Source organism: Lipomyces oligophaga (genome assembly GCF_038497815.1).
Source record: "Lipomyces oligophaga strain CBS 7107 unplaced genomic scaffold V1516scaffold_6, whole genome shotgun sequence".
Taxonomy (NCBI): domain Eukaryota; kingdom Fungi; phylum Ascomycota; class Lipomycetes; order Lipomycetales; family Lipomycetaceae; genus Lipomyces; species [Lipomyces] oligophaga.
In genome coordinates, this window is record NW_027117790.1 from 224774 (window position 1) to 239025 (window position 14252).

At 42.0% G+C, this 14252-nt stretch overlaps 8 protein-coding genes across 8 annotated transcripts; 5 read left to right on the forward strand and 3 right to left on the reverse strand.

The window, feature by feature from the left end:
• The first annotated feature begins 35 nt into the window (after window positions 1-35).
• On the forward strand, window positions 36-1169 carry V1516DRAFT_678088 (ClpP/crotonase-like domain-containing protein). The gene is made up of 2 exons (XM_066922700.1): window positions 36-607; window positions 663-1169. Exons 1-2 carry the CDS (start codon window positions 142-144, stop codon window positions 1025-1027), a joined length of 831 nt encoding a protein of 276 aa, XP_066776056.1. The 5' UTR covers window positions 36-141; the 3' UTR covers window positions 1028-1169.
• V1516DRAFT_454956 (uncharacterized protein) lies at window positions 1043-1751 on the reverse strand. Its single transcript, XM_066919067.1, has 3 exons — window positions 1371-1751; window positions 1159-1319; window positions 1043-1103 (listed from the first exon to the last, which is right to left on the reverse strand). The coding sequence occupies exons 1-3, from the start codon at window positions 1461-1463 to the stop codon at window positions 1058-1060; spliced, it is 300 nt and encodes a 99-aa protein (XP_066776057.1). The 5' UTR covers window positions 1464-1751; the 3' UTR covers window positions 1043-1057.
• On the forward strand, window positions 1672-3220 carry V1516DRAFT_696541 (THO complex, subunit THOC1; the record flags this gene model as incomplete). The annotated part of the gene is made up of 2 exons (XM_066924040.1): window positions 1672-1948; window positions 1998-3220. 2 exons carry the CDS (start codon window positions 1672-1674, stop codon window positions 3218-3220), a joined length of 1500 nt encoding a protein of 499 aa, XP_066776058.1.
• V1516DRAFT_692150 (uncharacterized protein) lies at window positions 3148-5633 on the reverse strand (the record flags this gene model as incomplete). The annotated part of the gene is made up of 2 exons (XM_066923872.1): window positions 3148-3345; window positions 3366-5633. 2 exons carry the CDS (start codon window positions 5631-5633, stop codon window positions 3298-3300), a joined length of 2316 nt encoding a protein of 771 aa, XP_066776059.1. The 3' UTR covers window positions 3148-3297.
• A 175-nt stretch (window positions 5634-5808) lies between these two features.
• Window positions 5809-7236, forward strand: V1516DRAFT_678094 (RNA polymerase II transcription factor SIII subunit A-domain-containing protein). The gene is made up of 2 exons (XM_066922701.1): window positions 5809-6027; window positions 6073-7236. Exons 1-2 carry the CDS (start codon window positions 5859-5861, stop codon window positions 6792-6794), a joined length of 891 nt encoding a protein of 296 aa, XP_066776060.1. The 5' UTR covers window positions 5809-5858; the 3' UTR covers window positions 6795-7236.
• Window positions 7237-7517: 281 nt separating this feature from the next.
• V1516DRAFT_678098 (major facilitator superfamily domain-containing protein) lies at window positions 7518-9626 on the forward strand. The gene has a single exon (XM_066922702.1). It carries the CDS (start codon window positions 7667-7669, stop codon window positions 9443-9445), a length of 1779 nt encoding a protein of 592 aa, XP_066776061.1. The 5' UTR covers window positions 7518-7666; the 3' UTR covers window positions 9446-9626.
• V1516DRAFT_678100 (MFS quinate transporter QutD) lies at window positions 9509-11581 on the reverse strand. The gene is made up of 2 exons (XM_066922703.1): window positions 10915-11581; window positions 9509-10855 (listed from the first exon to the last, which is right to left on the reverse strand). The coding sequence occupies exons 1-2, from the start codon at window positions 11438-11440 to the stop codon at window positions 9624-9626; spliced, it is 1758 nt and encodes a 585-aa protein (XP_066776062.1). The 5' UTR covers window positions 11441-11581; the 3' UTR covers window positions 9509-9623.
• An 878-nt stretch (window positions 11582-12459) lies between these two features.
• On the forward strand, window positions 12460-14232 carry V1516DRAFT_653519 (Alg9-like mannosyltransferase family-domain-containing protein). Its single transcript, XM_066920291.1, has 3 exons — window positions 12460-13057; window positions 13103-13243; window positions 13288-14232. Exons 1-3 carry the CDS (start codon window positions 12585-12587, stop codon window positions 14162-14164), a joined length of 1491 nt encoding a protein of 496 aa, XP_066776063.1. The 5' UTR covers window positions 12460-12584; the 3' UTR covers window positions 14165-14232.
• The last annotated feature ends 20 nt before the right edge of the window (window positions 14233-14252 follow it).

Genomic DNA, 14252 nt, shown 5'->3' on the forward strand with positions numbered 1-14252 from the left:
GTTTTCCTAGGACCTCGGTTCAGAGGGCAGGCGGGGAAGTTAAATAGTCTTCGAAATCTCTGTTTCCAATAAAATTGCTTGACTGATTTCAAGTTATTAATAAGTAATTCAGGCGATCATACCGAAACCAAATACAATAAAATGGCCGAAAAGAAAGCACAGCTTCCCTTGCTGTTTCAAGTCTACGATGAAGTAGAGAAAGGTACCATCGCGGTTTCAAAATCAGACTCAAATTTATACTACTTGATCTCATTTAATTGCCCCCCAGACAACAGACTGACGCCAGATATGATTTTGACGCTCATGAGGGTTCTAGATCTGCTAGAAACAGAGTTTCTTCCCATCGAAGAGCTGCCTGTGGTCACGACATCCAGCATTCAAAAGTTCTACTCTAACGGCTTAGATCTTGAACTTGCTCTGAGAACGCCGGACTTTTTTGATCTCTTCTTTAATCCACTTTGCAAACGATTGCTCGAATATCCTGTGCCGTGTATAGCGCTTATTAATGGTCATGCGTTTGCAGGGGGCCTAATGATAGCTATGTGCCATGACTACAGGATTATGAATCCATCTAAAGGATTCCTCTGTCTCAATGAGATTGAATTCGGTAAAAGCTTGGTGAATTATAGTTACATTTAGAATCAATATACTAACGGCTTCAGGCTCCCCGCTTAAGGCTTCTATGTCTGCTATTTTCAACAAAAAAACTTCCGCTCTTGTCTTTCGTAAACTTGTCATGGAGGCTCATCGGTTCACGGCCGATATCGCTATTCAGGATGGACTTGTGGACGCAAAGGGAACGATAGTAGATGTAGATATGTTCATCAAGTCGAGGCGACTTGAGAAATTAGCAAAATCGCCAAGCTATGGTCCGCTGAAGAGTGGATTGTGGAAAGATATCATCAAATATTGCGACTCGACAGAGAGAGAAGAGAATAAATTGCTCGCAGCCAGCGCAAAGATTGAAGAACAGCGAAAGGCTTACCGACTGAGACAATATATACGACCGATATTGTCAAAGCTTTAGTTTATAGAGTAGGTATATCCAATCTCACATCTATACTATCCTCTCAAGTTGTATGACTCGATTCCTAAACTCTCTTCTGCGCACATTAGTAATTCATGCAAATAAACAAATGTAATTTAAGAGAAACATACACAATCTCGCCTATACGCTTAATCTTCGCAAACTCAAGATCCAAGTCTTCGCATTTGTCCATCAGTGATCTTAGTTTCGCCAACTCATCGGCAGCTTCATCAGCGACAAGAACACAGTGGTCATGGTGTTTGTCAGACGACTGGCATGTTTGTTCCATTAACTGTGCGATTAGTGCTTTATCTAATATATGTGGATGAGTAAAATATCGTACAAGGTTCATTTTGTCCGCAATATCGGTGAGAACCCGTTCAAATCTGATTGACAGGAGTTCGACAGTCTCTCGATTGGTGATAGAATAGCTCATTTTTTAATATATCAGTTATATTTTGTTAGACTTATTCCTTAGATTGTATTGCAAAATGTGCCAAATAAATTCAGCAATTTGATGGAAAATGCCGATTAATTCAATCACCATAATAAATAATTTGAAGATGGGAATGTATAAATCTGATGGGACTCTCATATTCATCTTCATTTCATCCCCATCTCAAAGTCTTCGCAGCATACTCAATATGAATCTCGATAATGAAGATTCTAAAAACTTGATCGGCATAATTGACGCAGTTGAAGTTTGTGATGATTGCCTTATTCGTCCACTTGAAAGTAACTTGAAATTGGCCGAGTCAATGTTGACCTTTGTTTCCTCCTTGGACGGTCGTCCATTGACTTCAGTTCTTGACCTACAAGGAAAATTATTATTGTATTCGTACGCAGCACTGGAAGATGGTGATTTCAAGACCAGAAAATTGACTGTTTTATTGGATATGCTTTGGCTTTTCCATAGAGAAGGTAGCGTCTATCAATCCAGTCGTCTTGATTCCTGCTAACCATATTGAAGGCCATTCCGAAATTCGACTCGTCTACGAATTTCTTGAGACTCTACTCGAAACTCAGACAATAGATTGGTGCGAATTTTTTTGGCCTTTTGTTGAAGCTAGAGAGTCACGACTAGCGTCAGACTTGAATGGCGCTCGCAAGCCCGGCCTTGATTTGATCAGAATGTGCAATGCGCTACTCAAACGGCTCTCGAAGTTGCAGTATCCAAAGTTTTCTGGTAGAATTCTTACTTTTCTTGGGAAAGCATTTCCTTTGAGCGAGCGCTCTGGTGTGAATCAGCGAGGTGATTTCAATACTGAAAACATAACCACATGGGATAGGGACCAGGATCCGGAAAGCGTGTATTCTCGCTTCTGGTCGTTGCAGCCATTTTTTGCAGACCCGGTTCGTCTGATTTCTGATTCGGAATGCCAAGAGAAATTTAAAGACAGTGTTTTATTTGTTCTTCAGCATTTGAAAGATTACAGCTCCAAGGGTTCTATCAACGTCCGTACATCCTCATCTAAATTCAGCTCTTCTTCACAAGATTTCGACGATCTGGTCTCCTTTGTGCCAAAGTGGCTGACTGGCTATTCGCTATTTGGCCTAGAGCTCAACGATCCTGTGTTTCGGCGCACCTTCTATTCCCAATTGTATATTCTCTGCAACTTTCTCTTAGCGAATTCTGATTCAAGCACGGTCGTTCAAGACACGGCTCCAAACAGGAGCGTTATCTACAACAAAATCACAAGCTCTGAATTTATTGATTTTCTAAAAATGTTGCAAGAGAAAATTTTGGCGCAAAATTTGAAGTCCGTTGATTTAGATCCTCAGTTTCTGAAGTCATTGAAGATCGTTGTGAACCGCGACCAGAACTGGCAGGACTGGAAACGTGCTAATACTCCATCATTTGAGAAGCCGAAACTAACTCAATCAGACATTGACTCCTGCGCCCAAAATATCTCAAAGCATAAAGGCTTAAAAAGAAGTTACATGTTTGCCATGGGCACACCTGCTCTGTCGCGACTTAACAAGACCCCGACTGGGTTGGGCTTGCTAGCAAACTCGGATCGATACACAATACCTGATCCCGAGAAGTTCAAACAGAAAATCGAAGTAGAATTAATCAACTCCGAAGGAGAAAACCTAGAAATTAATGCAGAATTTATCTCTTCCTGTGAATGGAGAGCTCTTCGTGCTACACGAGCTCGAGGCATATATATTGATACACAATCCGCAGAATAATACATTAATATTGATATTATACTATTACATTCCTAATCCCCCTTGTATCTGCGCTTAACGTGATAACCTTCTCCATTCTACTCACAGCCTCTAGCCAGAAAACTAGTAGTCGAGTATTCAGCTTCCTAGAGTTGATATCCAATACCAGCCGGACCCATCGCACAAAGTCAACTGCCTTGGATAGATTTAGCTCCAAAAGAACAACTTTGGAAAGAAACGACAGAAACAAGTCAACATCCTCAGTTTCCGGTCCTTCCTGACCATTTTCAATAGACGACACAATCCATGATTCTAACAACACATTGAGTTCTTCCTTATCTGATTTACCTTGAAATGAGGCGACATGGTATTTTCTCTGTATTTTGGTATCTGCAGCGATTGTTGGACCGTTGATTCCTAATTCTAGGCAAATCTCGGTGCGGAATTCTCTCGGTAATTCCTGTAAAGTATTCCAGTCTACTTTTGACGCCGTCATTGAAAGAAACCGTTGAGCTTTCACAGGCTTGCTTTTAACCGTTTTCTGGCTCGTATCTAATTTCATCTGCTTTGAAGTCTCTCCATCACGGGAAATTAGTTTAGTCATTTGCAATCCAATTCCTCGGATTTCGAGAACTGGAACCGCCATCCGTCGGTATAATTCCACGGCATAATTTCCGATAACTTGTTCGTCAGCGGTCGAATCCCCAAGCTGTCCTGACTTTGAAAATGAATCACATTCTCCACATCCAAGATATTTGGGAGGCCGAATTGCAGCGTGGACACTTCTTTGAAGAAGTTTCAGAGTCAAGTGCGACCCAGATAAACCTAGCTCCACTAGACGGTTGGATAACTCTTTCGAAAGTGCAAGCTGTAAAAATCTCTTTACCTGATCATTATTTTCAAATCGCACACCCCAATTGACTTCTGCGCTGACACTTTTTCGATCGGTTATTTCACCTATTAGGTCATTATCAATACCAACAGAAAAGTTACATATTCTGTCACCATTCTTCGTTCCTAACAGTTTTTGAACATCCCTTCTCTCGATTTCTCTTAAATCAGATACAATTTTAACTGAAAAATGTTCTCGCAATTGAGATGCAATACTATATCCAATACCTGGTAAGTCTTGTAATCTCAAATTTCCGACTTTTTCTAGTACAGCAGAATCTTCAAGAAAATATTGTCCGTTTGGTTTAGCCAGCCGCGATGCCACCTTTGCTTGAAGAATGTTACGGCCTATACCAATACTGACCCAACATGAAGTGAGATCGTAAATTTGTTGACGAATGTCAGAGGCAACATCTAAAATGGCCCCGTGTAATTCATCATCAGGTACAGTTGAGAATTTGCTAGTCATTTCGAGTAGTACCTCATCTATCGATATAGCCTCGATCTTGTCAGCCTCCGTATTTAATACAACGTCATATAAATGGCCGGAGGCCAACTCATAAGCTTCAAATTGATATGGACAAGAAACAAGATCCGGACATAGCTGCTTGGCACGGGACATCCACATTCCATTTTTAACGCCCATTCGGCGTGCTTCGTAGTTACAGCTTGCTATTTCTGCATTTTGAAAACCTCCATAGCCAACACACACAGGCTTGCCTTTGAGCTCAGGATTGTCGCGTTCAGCGATTGAAGCGAAAAAACAGTCAAAATCAACATGGAATACGATTCTTGCACTATCAGATGATACTGACGTCAAATTAGTAGGCAGAGAAGCAATGCGACTACGATATTTTAGTCGCAGAGAGCTTTTCCATGTACTCAGATGATGTAATCGAGACCGCTTATAGTACTTGTCAAGAAAGTCTGGATCAAGTACGGTATTTTTTCTGATCTGAGGATCTTGAAGATAGGAAATATCTGAAAATTTAGTCTCCTGATTATTGACTGTAGTCTGGTTACCGCATTCAGGAATCGAGATAAGATTCATCTGGGTATCGGAAGTTTTGATTGTTCTGTAGGCAGACCAAGGGAGCAGCTTTTTGAGAGTGACGCTGAGAGTGACCCATTCAGGCAGAACAACACGAAAACGAGCAAATTCAACCATTTTTTTTGGCGTGAGAGAAGTAGAAACAATGTGGGTCACTGAGGTCTTGTTGTTTAAGTAATGTGCATATTGGCCACCATGGAGAACAATCAGACGGTGAAGGTCCGAGATACTTGGAGAGGTATACCCGTTGACGTGAATGACGCAACCCTTAAATATTGGTGGATAGTCAAGCGGATTATGGTTTTCTTGATCGTGCAAAATATGAGTATCTGCATTTAAGAGCTTTATTTGCTTGTTGTTGAAATACGCAGAGAAACTGCCGAAGGAGGAAGCCGAGTACTCTGGCCGCTGATCCTCGACAATTGAGTCTACCGAAGAGACTGCAAATTCTTCAAACTCCCGTTTCCTAAGTTTTGGGGGCCTTCTCTCCATCTAAAACGATTGATAGCAATTATTTGGGCCCAATGGTGACAAAAGGAGAAATATACCAAACATCTTGGTTTCTGGAAATGCGTGCCTGACATTCTGGGAGGAACTCAGGTTTGTCATTGGGAGATGTCATGTGAGTAAGATTCAAGATCACTCGGCAGATGACCTTTTATAGATTCACGAGAAATTCGACTAAGAAGTTTACATTGAGCGACGAAAGCATAAGAAATGAATGGAATTGGGGGAAGTGAGTCATATGCATGCATTGAGAAGCTCACTGGCAGCGGTAATTTCTATGGAGAGGCTATCGAGGAGCATTTGCTATATCAACATCAGGAAACAGAGATTGAGACACTCTTTCAAACTTGTCTGAAGATTTGTGTCGAGAATGCAAATCGTGAGCGAATCTGAAATCGTCGAAAATATCTACTGACATGGATAGGTATAAGTGATATCGGAGATATTCCGTATGAGCTGGTACGGCCGATCCTGCAGCGAATGGGACCTGCACAGCTCCGGGAGATTGAAAGGCAGTCGCCACAGCTAGTGCCAAGTACGGGCGAGATATGGGATGCACACATTAAGCATACGTTCACAAAAGAGGAGATAGAATGGGCGGAGAAACGCGCGAATTCTGATCGAGTACGACGGAAGTTGGCTGGACGAAACCTTGAGAACAAGTATTTTCTCCTGGTCGAGGCGCGAAAGAAGCGTGAAATGCAGACTTCCGCAGCGGTGAAGGCTCAATATGAGGAGATAGAGAGAGAGAAGGCAAAACACAGAATAGTTGCATTAGATGTGCTCGTGGATCCGGAAGCACGGAGAAGAGGAGGGGGGGGAAGATTGATTAACTATGGTGAAAAAAGTACCAAGAAAATGAGTCTCTTGAAGCGAACGCAGTACGAGACGTTAAGCAATCGATTATTTGGAGGTTCTGGAGAAGTTGGAGAGAACTCTGTCACAATAGTGAGTGCGGAAGAAGGGGAACGACGACGACGAGAACGAATGGAGAAGAGGATGGAAGAGAGAAGACAGTTAATTGAGGGCAAAGAAGAAAGAAGTCGATTGAAGGAAATTGTGGAGAGTCATAAATCTGATTCAATTACGAGAATCATTCAGAAGCAGGAAGCCGAAAGAAAGATAAGGAAACGAGCACGTAGGTAGATTGACTTATTACATAATTATATTTCATCATTATGTAATCATAAATTTTGTTGGTGGCGTTGAGAAGAAAATTTAGTGAGCGCTAGGGAGTTCTGCCGAAGTGCCGAAATACCGATGGGATGATCGCTCTATGGTAATCATTGAATCGTACCGAATTTGAATTGTGATGCCGTCATGCATATATATTTTACGAGATATATGCTGCAAAAAAAAATAATGATATAAGATATGGTATGGTGTATACTGTACTTTGTAATAGCATTTCACAGCAAAACTGAAGATATCAATTTTGAAGATCAGGTAGAGTGATCTCGGAAAATTAGCTACTGACAGATCGCGGCCTAATATGACGTAATCAAAGATTACATGATTATATAATATAACTATTTCGAGCGGGTTTCGAATGCATTTTGTTTTGTGCTCTATTATTATAAATCCTGAACAATATATAATATTACTTACATCAAACTTGTATTCATACAATATAATACGGTACGATAGTCATGTCGTACAATAACAAAGATGACCAGATAATACCCCAGCGAGCCGGATCAGCACAATGCTCGGTGAACCGAGGCCCATAGTGCCGTCCAGCTCGCTGGCCCCTGGTCGCCATTCTTGGTGCCGGTCCGACAGACATCACCGTCATCAGCTACAAACACTACTAGTACTTAAGTTCAAGTGTTGGCCTGTTGTCCAAAATTTTAATTGTTAGTTTACTTGTTTTCTTGTTTCTTTGATTGCTTGTTTGATTGCTTGAGAATTGTAGTACACTAGTTTGACTTCTTTTCCATACGATTGTGTTATAGGGCACTACTGTTTTTCCTACTCGTTATTCTACTATACCTTTTCTCAATAACTTCTGCTCGGAAATGTCTCCAAAATCCTCTGCTGACCTCGAAAAGGCCGAACATATCCTCGACAATCCTTCTGCGTCTTCAGATGATAGAACTCGCTCTTACTCAGACTCTTCTCAGTCAACCGATGATTTCGATAACGGCGCTGGCCTTGCACCAGTGATATCCCCGGAGGTCGCTGCTGTCTACAGCTCGTCGGGCATCCCGCTGTCCATTTCACCGTCACATCCAGATAGTCCAGACGACGAAGTGGCCCTCGAGCGCGTCCGAACTGCGCTTTCCATTGCTAACGAAACTGTTGGTAAGCCTGCCGATATCACCAGCTCGGGTAAGCCTCTACCTCCCTTTGGAGGTGGTAAGAACTACCCGCCTGTTCTTGAAAACCCGGCAGCCTATGTCGTTGACTTTGACGGTAAAGACGACCCCATTCACCCCCAGAACTTCCCCACTCTTCGCAAAGCAAAGATTATGGCCTGCCTCGGCTTCTCCACAACAACCGCAGCCTGGGGTTCTTCTATATTCTCCTCCGCAACTTTGGTTATCGCGGAGAAGTTCCATGTTTCGGATGTAGTCGCAATTCTAGGAATGTCCCTTTATGTTCTTGGGTTCGCTAGCGGTCCCCTAGTGTGGGCTCCTTTCTCTGAGCTTTCTGGCCGCCGAAAGCCTATGATCTGTGGAACTTTTGGTTTCGCTGTGTTCAACACTGCTGTCGCTCGTGCTTACGATCTGCAAACAATCATGATTTGCCGTTTCTTTGCTGGCTTTTTTGGTGCTGCCTCTCTGACAGTTGTTCCTGCTGCCTTTTCAGACATCTTCGGTAACAGATGGCGTGGAACGGCGATGGTCATCTTCTCCGCTGGTGTCTTTGCCGGTCCTCTCATTGCTCCCGTCGTTGGAGGTTTTATTGTCGAATCTTATCTTGGTTGGCGTTGGACTGAGTACTTGACTGCAATCATGGGCTACTTCTCTTTTATTCTCGTCTTCTTCTTCATCGACGAGACCTACGCTCCCACCGTTCTCTGCGAAAAGGCCAAAGTGCTTCGACGTCTAACCGGGAATTGGTCTATCCATGCCGCCCAGGACGAAGTTGAGCTTGATTTCAAAGAGCTTATTGAAAAGAATTTCACTAGACCAGTCCGCATGCTACTCACTGAACCTATTCTCATGCTCATCACCATCTATACTGCATTTGTTTATGGTATCCTTTATCTTCTTCTTGAGAGCTATCCTATCATCTTCATTCAAGGCTATGGAATGTCTTATTCCGTCGGTATGCTCCCCTACATTGGCATGCTAGTGGGCGAGTTCGCGGGATGTGGTATCGTCTTGAGCTTAGAGCCACGTGTTTTGCGTGCTATCGCTGCCAACCGTGGTCTACCTGTTCCTGAGATGCGTCTTGAGGGCGCCATGATAGGCGGTGTCGTCTTTCCTATTGGCATGTTTTGGCTCACTTGGACTGGTAATTACCATGAGACTGTGCACTGGATGGCGCCCACTGCTGCTGGAGTATTTATTGGTGCTGGCATCATTCTGATTTTCCTCACCTGTCTGACCTATCTTGTGGAGGCATATCTCATGTTTGCTGCCTCGGCTGTTGCTGCAAACACAATGGTTCGCTCAGGAGTAGGCGCTGGATTCCCCTTGTTCGCTGCTGCTATGTTTCACAATCTTGGCATCAACTGGGCAGGTACTTTACTTGGTTGTCTTGGCGTTGTCTTGGCTCCTGTTCCAGTCCTTTTTTACATTTATGGCCATCGTTTGCGAAAGGCCTCGAAATACGCTCCTATGCTTTAATTCTAATATTCCCATCTGCAGCTGTCGTTTGTTCATTATTTTTCTACGCAAAATTTAATTCTATCATTGGTACACGGTATATTATGTGTTAAGATTTGTCAACTCATCTCTCTTTTGTCTAATCATTGTGTTTATTTCCTGTTTATAGAGACTACTTATTAATAATTATAATATCCAATTAGTTTTCTAAAGTTGCTACCGGTGTTCTGTCGATATCTTTCACGCCTGCACTAGAAGAATTTAGTGTAGCTGATAGAGCCAGTTCAATTCTTCGTTGGGCAATAATGAGGTCTGCTTCCTTGCGCATTCGACGGCCATCCGTAGTTTCGCACTCAAACATTATGTCCATATCCTCGATCGACAAACCCTTTGTTTCTGGAATCCACCAGTATACATAAAACCCGCTAAAAACTGTGAACAAACCGAAAAATATGAACGTACCCCACTTAATGTACTCCATCATAAACGGCGTTGAATAGACAATTACAAACTGACCTACCCATTGTGAGCATGTCGTCGCACATACGCAGACTGACCGAACGGTTGCTGGATATATTTCAGCCGCATAAATCCACGGCACTCCGGACCATGATAGCGTAAAAATGATTGCAAACATATATACTGCTAGTACAGCAAGATATGCAAAGATATCTCGATTTGCATTTCCATCAAAAGAGCCCGAAAACTTTCCGTACAATCCAATATAAAACATTGTCAAACATGTTCCGATTGAACCGTAAATTAGAGATTTTCTGCGGCCATATTTCTCAATCACAACAAACGTAAAGACGAACGTAAATAAACACTTTAAGATTCCATAAACCCCTGTGGCCAAAAGTCCGACGCTTACACCAGTAAACCCAATTGCACGAAAAATATTTGTTGAATAGTAATTAAGCGCATTGACTCCTCCCAGATTTTGGATAATCATCATCGTGCATCCAATCAGCAGCCGATTGAATTTTCCCGGCTGGAAAGAGCTTTTAATTTTGTCGATTAGGGAGGCATCCGCTCCACATTCTGCTTCATGCTCGATTTGCTCGACAATTGACTCAGTCTCCCAAATGATATACTCATGTTCGATCGGTAAATTGCGGATATAACTTAAAACCTGCTTTGCTTTTGAAATTTTCCCCGCATGAACTAGCCATCTCGGTGATTCGGGCTGAAATGCCATTGCGAGAACAAGAAGTGTGCCCGGAATTAATTGTAATGAGACTGGAATATGCCATTGCTTGTCCGTATCCGGACTGATATGCTCGTTGACGCCGAAATTAACCCAGAACCCGACCACTAAAAACGATTGGAGCATTATTTCGAACGCTCCAATCAAAGTACCCCGTATTGCGGGTGGGGAACATTCAGAGATATATAATGGAACGACAAGAGAAGAAGAACCGACTGCAAGACCTAAGATAGGATTATAATAGATTAGTAAACAGAGACACCAAATACAACTAAACGCTTACCAGCTAGAAAGCGACCAAAATACATGTATCTGAGCCGGCCGGCAGATATTAACTGGAACAGAGCCCCGCAGTCGAATAGTACACCGGCCTGCATAAGAGTCTTTCTTCTACCATGGTACTCGTTCAAATAGTAAACAAATATGGACCCAAAGATACAGCCCAATTGAAAAGTGGAAACAATTCTAGCCTCTATACCCGCAAGCACATTTCCCGAGACTTGATCTAGTCCAAACCGAGAGGAAAATGAAGGAAGAGTGAGCAGACCTCCAATGAAAGCAGTATCATAGCCAAACATAGCCGAACCCATGGCGGCGGAGATAGCGAGAACCCAGGGACGCCAATTGTAGACTTCTGGCGGAGCAGGATGTTCTGTGTTGTCTTGAGCATCATTGCCAAAAATGTTTCTTCTATCGAAGCTGGTGAGAGAGGATGTCGTAGTGGTACGTGAAAGAGTACGGGAATCGTTTTCGTCGTGGATGCCGTCGTAGTCATCTAGAAGAGGAGCAGAGCTTTCATGTTCCGCCATTTTGAAGCGCGATAGAATATTTAGATATATATATATATTAATATGTTATAATATACTATACTGTCAATAATATATATTATATAGACCTAGAAAACCTAGGAGGTTCTGTATGATTTCGATCAGTCGAATGAGCCGTACGTGGGGGAAAACGATAACGATACATGCCGGTGGATTGGGATTGGGAGGAATGGCAGAGAGATTTATCAATGCGCCAGTAGTAGTTTATATGGAGGCTATTGTCCTCACGGTTCAAAAACAAGACTCGAATCGAATTAGATATCTAGTTAGTAAGAGAGAAATCTGCGTAATTATCTTCCTAAATGGAGATTTTCATTATCAAGAGCCTTTCGTTCTGGAATTTTTTTTTGAAATAGCTCTATGATATCTCAGGGGCTGCTATGATGCTGATATTTTTCGCTGATTGTTTTTCACCGATTTCACGACAAAATGAACTAAAATTGAAAATTCATGTTACTTTAAAGGCTATTAATACCCTTCCATGTAGTCTAGGGAGCCAAAGCTCTTGATTTAGTAAGTTTTTAAAATCTCTTAACAAGTAGGCTAGAATTTTCACTGTCCGTGTCGTTAACAGTCACAGTTGCATGCGAGAGTAAGTCAATAAAGCACGTAGACAACGAAATTTGAAGGCAGTTTCCAAAAGCAATTTAGATCTACAGGGATTTGTTTAGATAGGCTCATTTGGCTATTCGCTTTTATGTGCTTTGCCCGTGCATCCAAAATGCCATCTCGAGCAATAGGGTACTGTTAACAGTTTATTTCATGAGGGCTCGACATTGTAGATTGGCCGGACTACTTTTAGTCCTGCTTAAGGAGCTCAGCTACTATCATACTCTCCTACATGCTCTCCTAAAAGATCAAATATCAATGCTGGTTCAAATTTCTCGACGAATTTTGATCAGATCCAAGCAATCTGTATGCGGCTACTGCGCTTTTCAGACCTCTCCAGTTACCCCACCAATCACGTTACAGTGCAGGTTCGTATAATTGACGTTTATAGTTACAAAAGAGTTTATATTCTATATGTAACTAATATATATCAAATACGAAATATGAAATATGAAATGAAGTTAATAATATTATTATATCTCATAAGAATAAAATAGCTTGAATTCATTTTATTCACATGACATCATTTTTTCTTTCGATCCTCCTCTTTAGGATCATCAACTCATTCATAACACAGACTTATTTCCAGCCAGACGAGTTCTGGCAAGGACTTGAGCCCGCTCACCGACTTGTTTATGGATATGGATATTTGACATGGGAATGGAGAGATGCTCTCCGTTCAATTGTCCATCCTCTAGTCTTTGCAACGGTATACTCGCTCTGTGACCTTCTCCGTCTTGGCTCCATTGGCTTGATCTATGGCCCGAAACTCGTTCAAGCTTTCTTCGCCGCTCTTACTGATATATTCACTTATTCTCTCGCAAACAAACTTTATGGAGTGAGCGTCGCGAAATACGCCCTTCTTTGCAGCTTGCTGTCTGCCATGAACTTCCACGTGGGCGTCCGCACATTCTCGAACTCCATGGAGTGCACGATAAGCATTTGTGCTATGAATTACTGGCCCTTTGCTCGCCAAAGTACTTCTCCAGGGTAATTATTCGACTCAATTTGATATCAGTATTATTAACAGATTAGAAGCCTCAGAATAGCGCTGGTTCTTGCCTCCTTGGCTTGCATCATGAGGCCAACGAACGTTCTTATTTGGCTATATCTCGGTTCAGAGTTATTTCTTCGTCAGAAATCTCTACATATTATATTTCTAGCTGCTTCAATTGGGTAATTATTTTGCATTATATTACTAGTGATTTGCTAATTCTTAGCCTCATATCTCTGGCTCTAAATGCGCTCATAGACATGTTGTATTACAACCGGGTAGTCTTTCCTATGCTGGAATTCCTCAAATTTAATGTCATTGAGTCACTTTCTTCCTTTTATGGCACAAACCAAGCATTTTATTATATAATCGAAGCATTGCCTCAGCTGACTATTCTCTATTTTCCCCTTCTTATTCATGGCTGGTTTATTTCTCGATATTCCGTACTGTCTAAATTATGCATATTTGTAATCATTATTTACAGCTTCAACGCTCATAAGGAGGTCAGGTTTATATATCCTCTTCTTCCAGTCATGCATATAATGATTGCTCGATCCCTTGACTCCTGGACGACTTCAGCTCGACATAACTTCAAAAGATATTACCTATACGCAGTCATAGGCATACATGGTCCGCTCTGTATTTATCTTGCTACCGTTCATCAACGCGGCGTAATTGATGTCACACACTACATTCGCAATTCCCCTGAAGTTACTTCTGTGGGATTTTTAATGCCTTGTCACTCAACTCCCTGGATGTCACATATTCACCGGCAAGATATTTCGGCTTGGTTTCTGACCTGCGAACCCCCCCGTGGTACCGCTAATCTCGAACTAGAATCCTATTTAGACGAGGCAGACATCTTCTACGAGAATCCTGTACTTTTCTTGGAATCTAATTTTCCGTCTCCAGGATCAACTGATTTCTCTTCATTTGCCTATTCTTGGCCTTCTCATCTCGTATTTTTCGAGACTCTCAAGCCTCAAATTGACATCGTCGTTATGAAGAGTAACTTATATCGTGAATGTGCTAAGTTTTTCAATTCTCATGCACATGAAGACCATCGCCGTAGAGGAGATGTTATTGTATACTGTCAAACGTAGATAAATAAAGCATCACTATTGCTATAAAGGGTCTTTCCTTCTTTAAATATATCAACTAGAATAATCACTGTAACTGAATCTGCAGCCT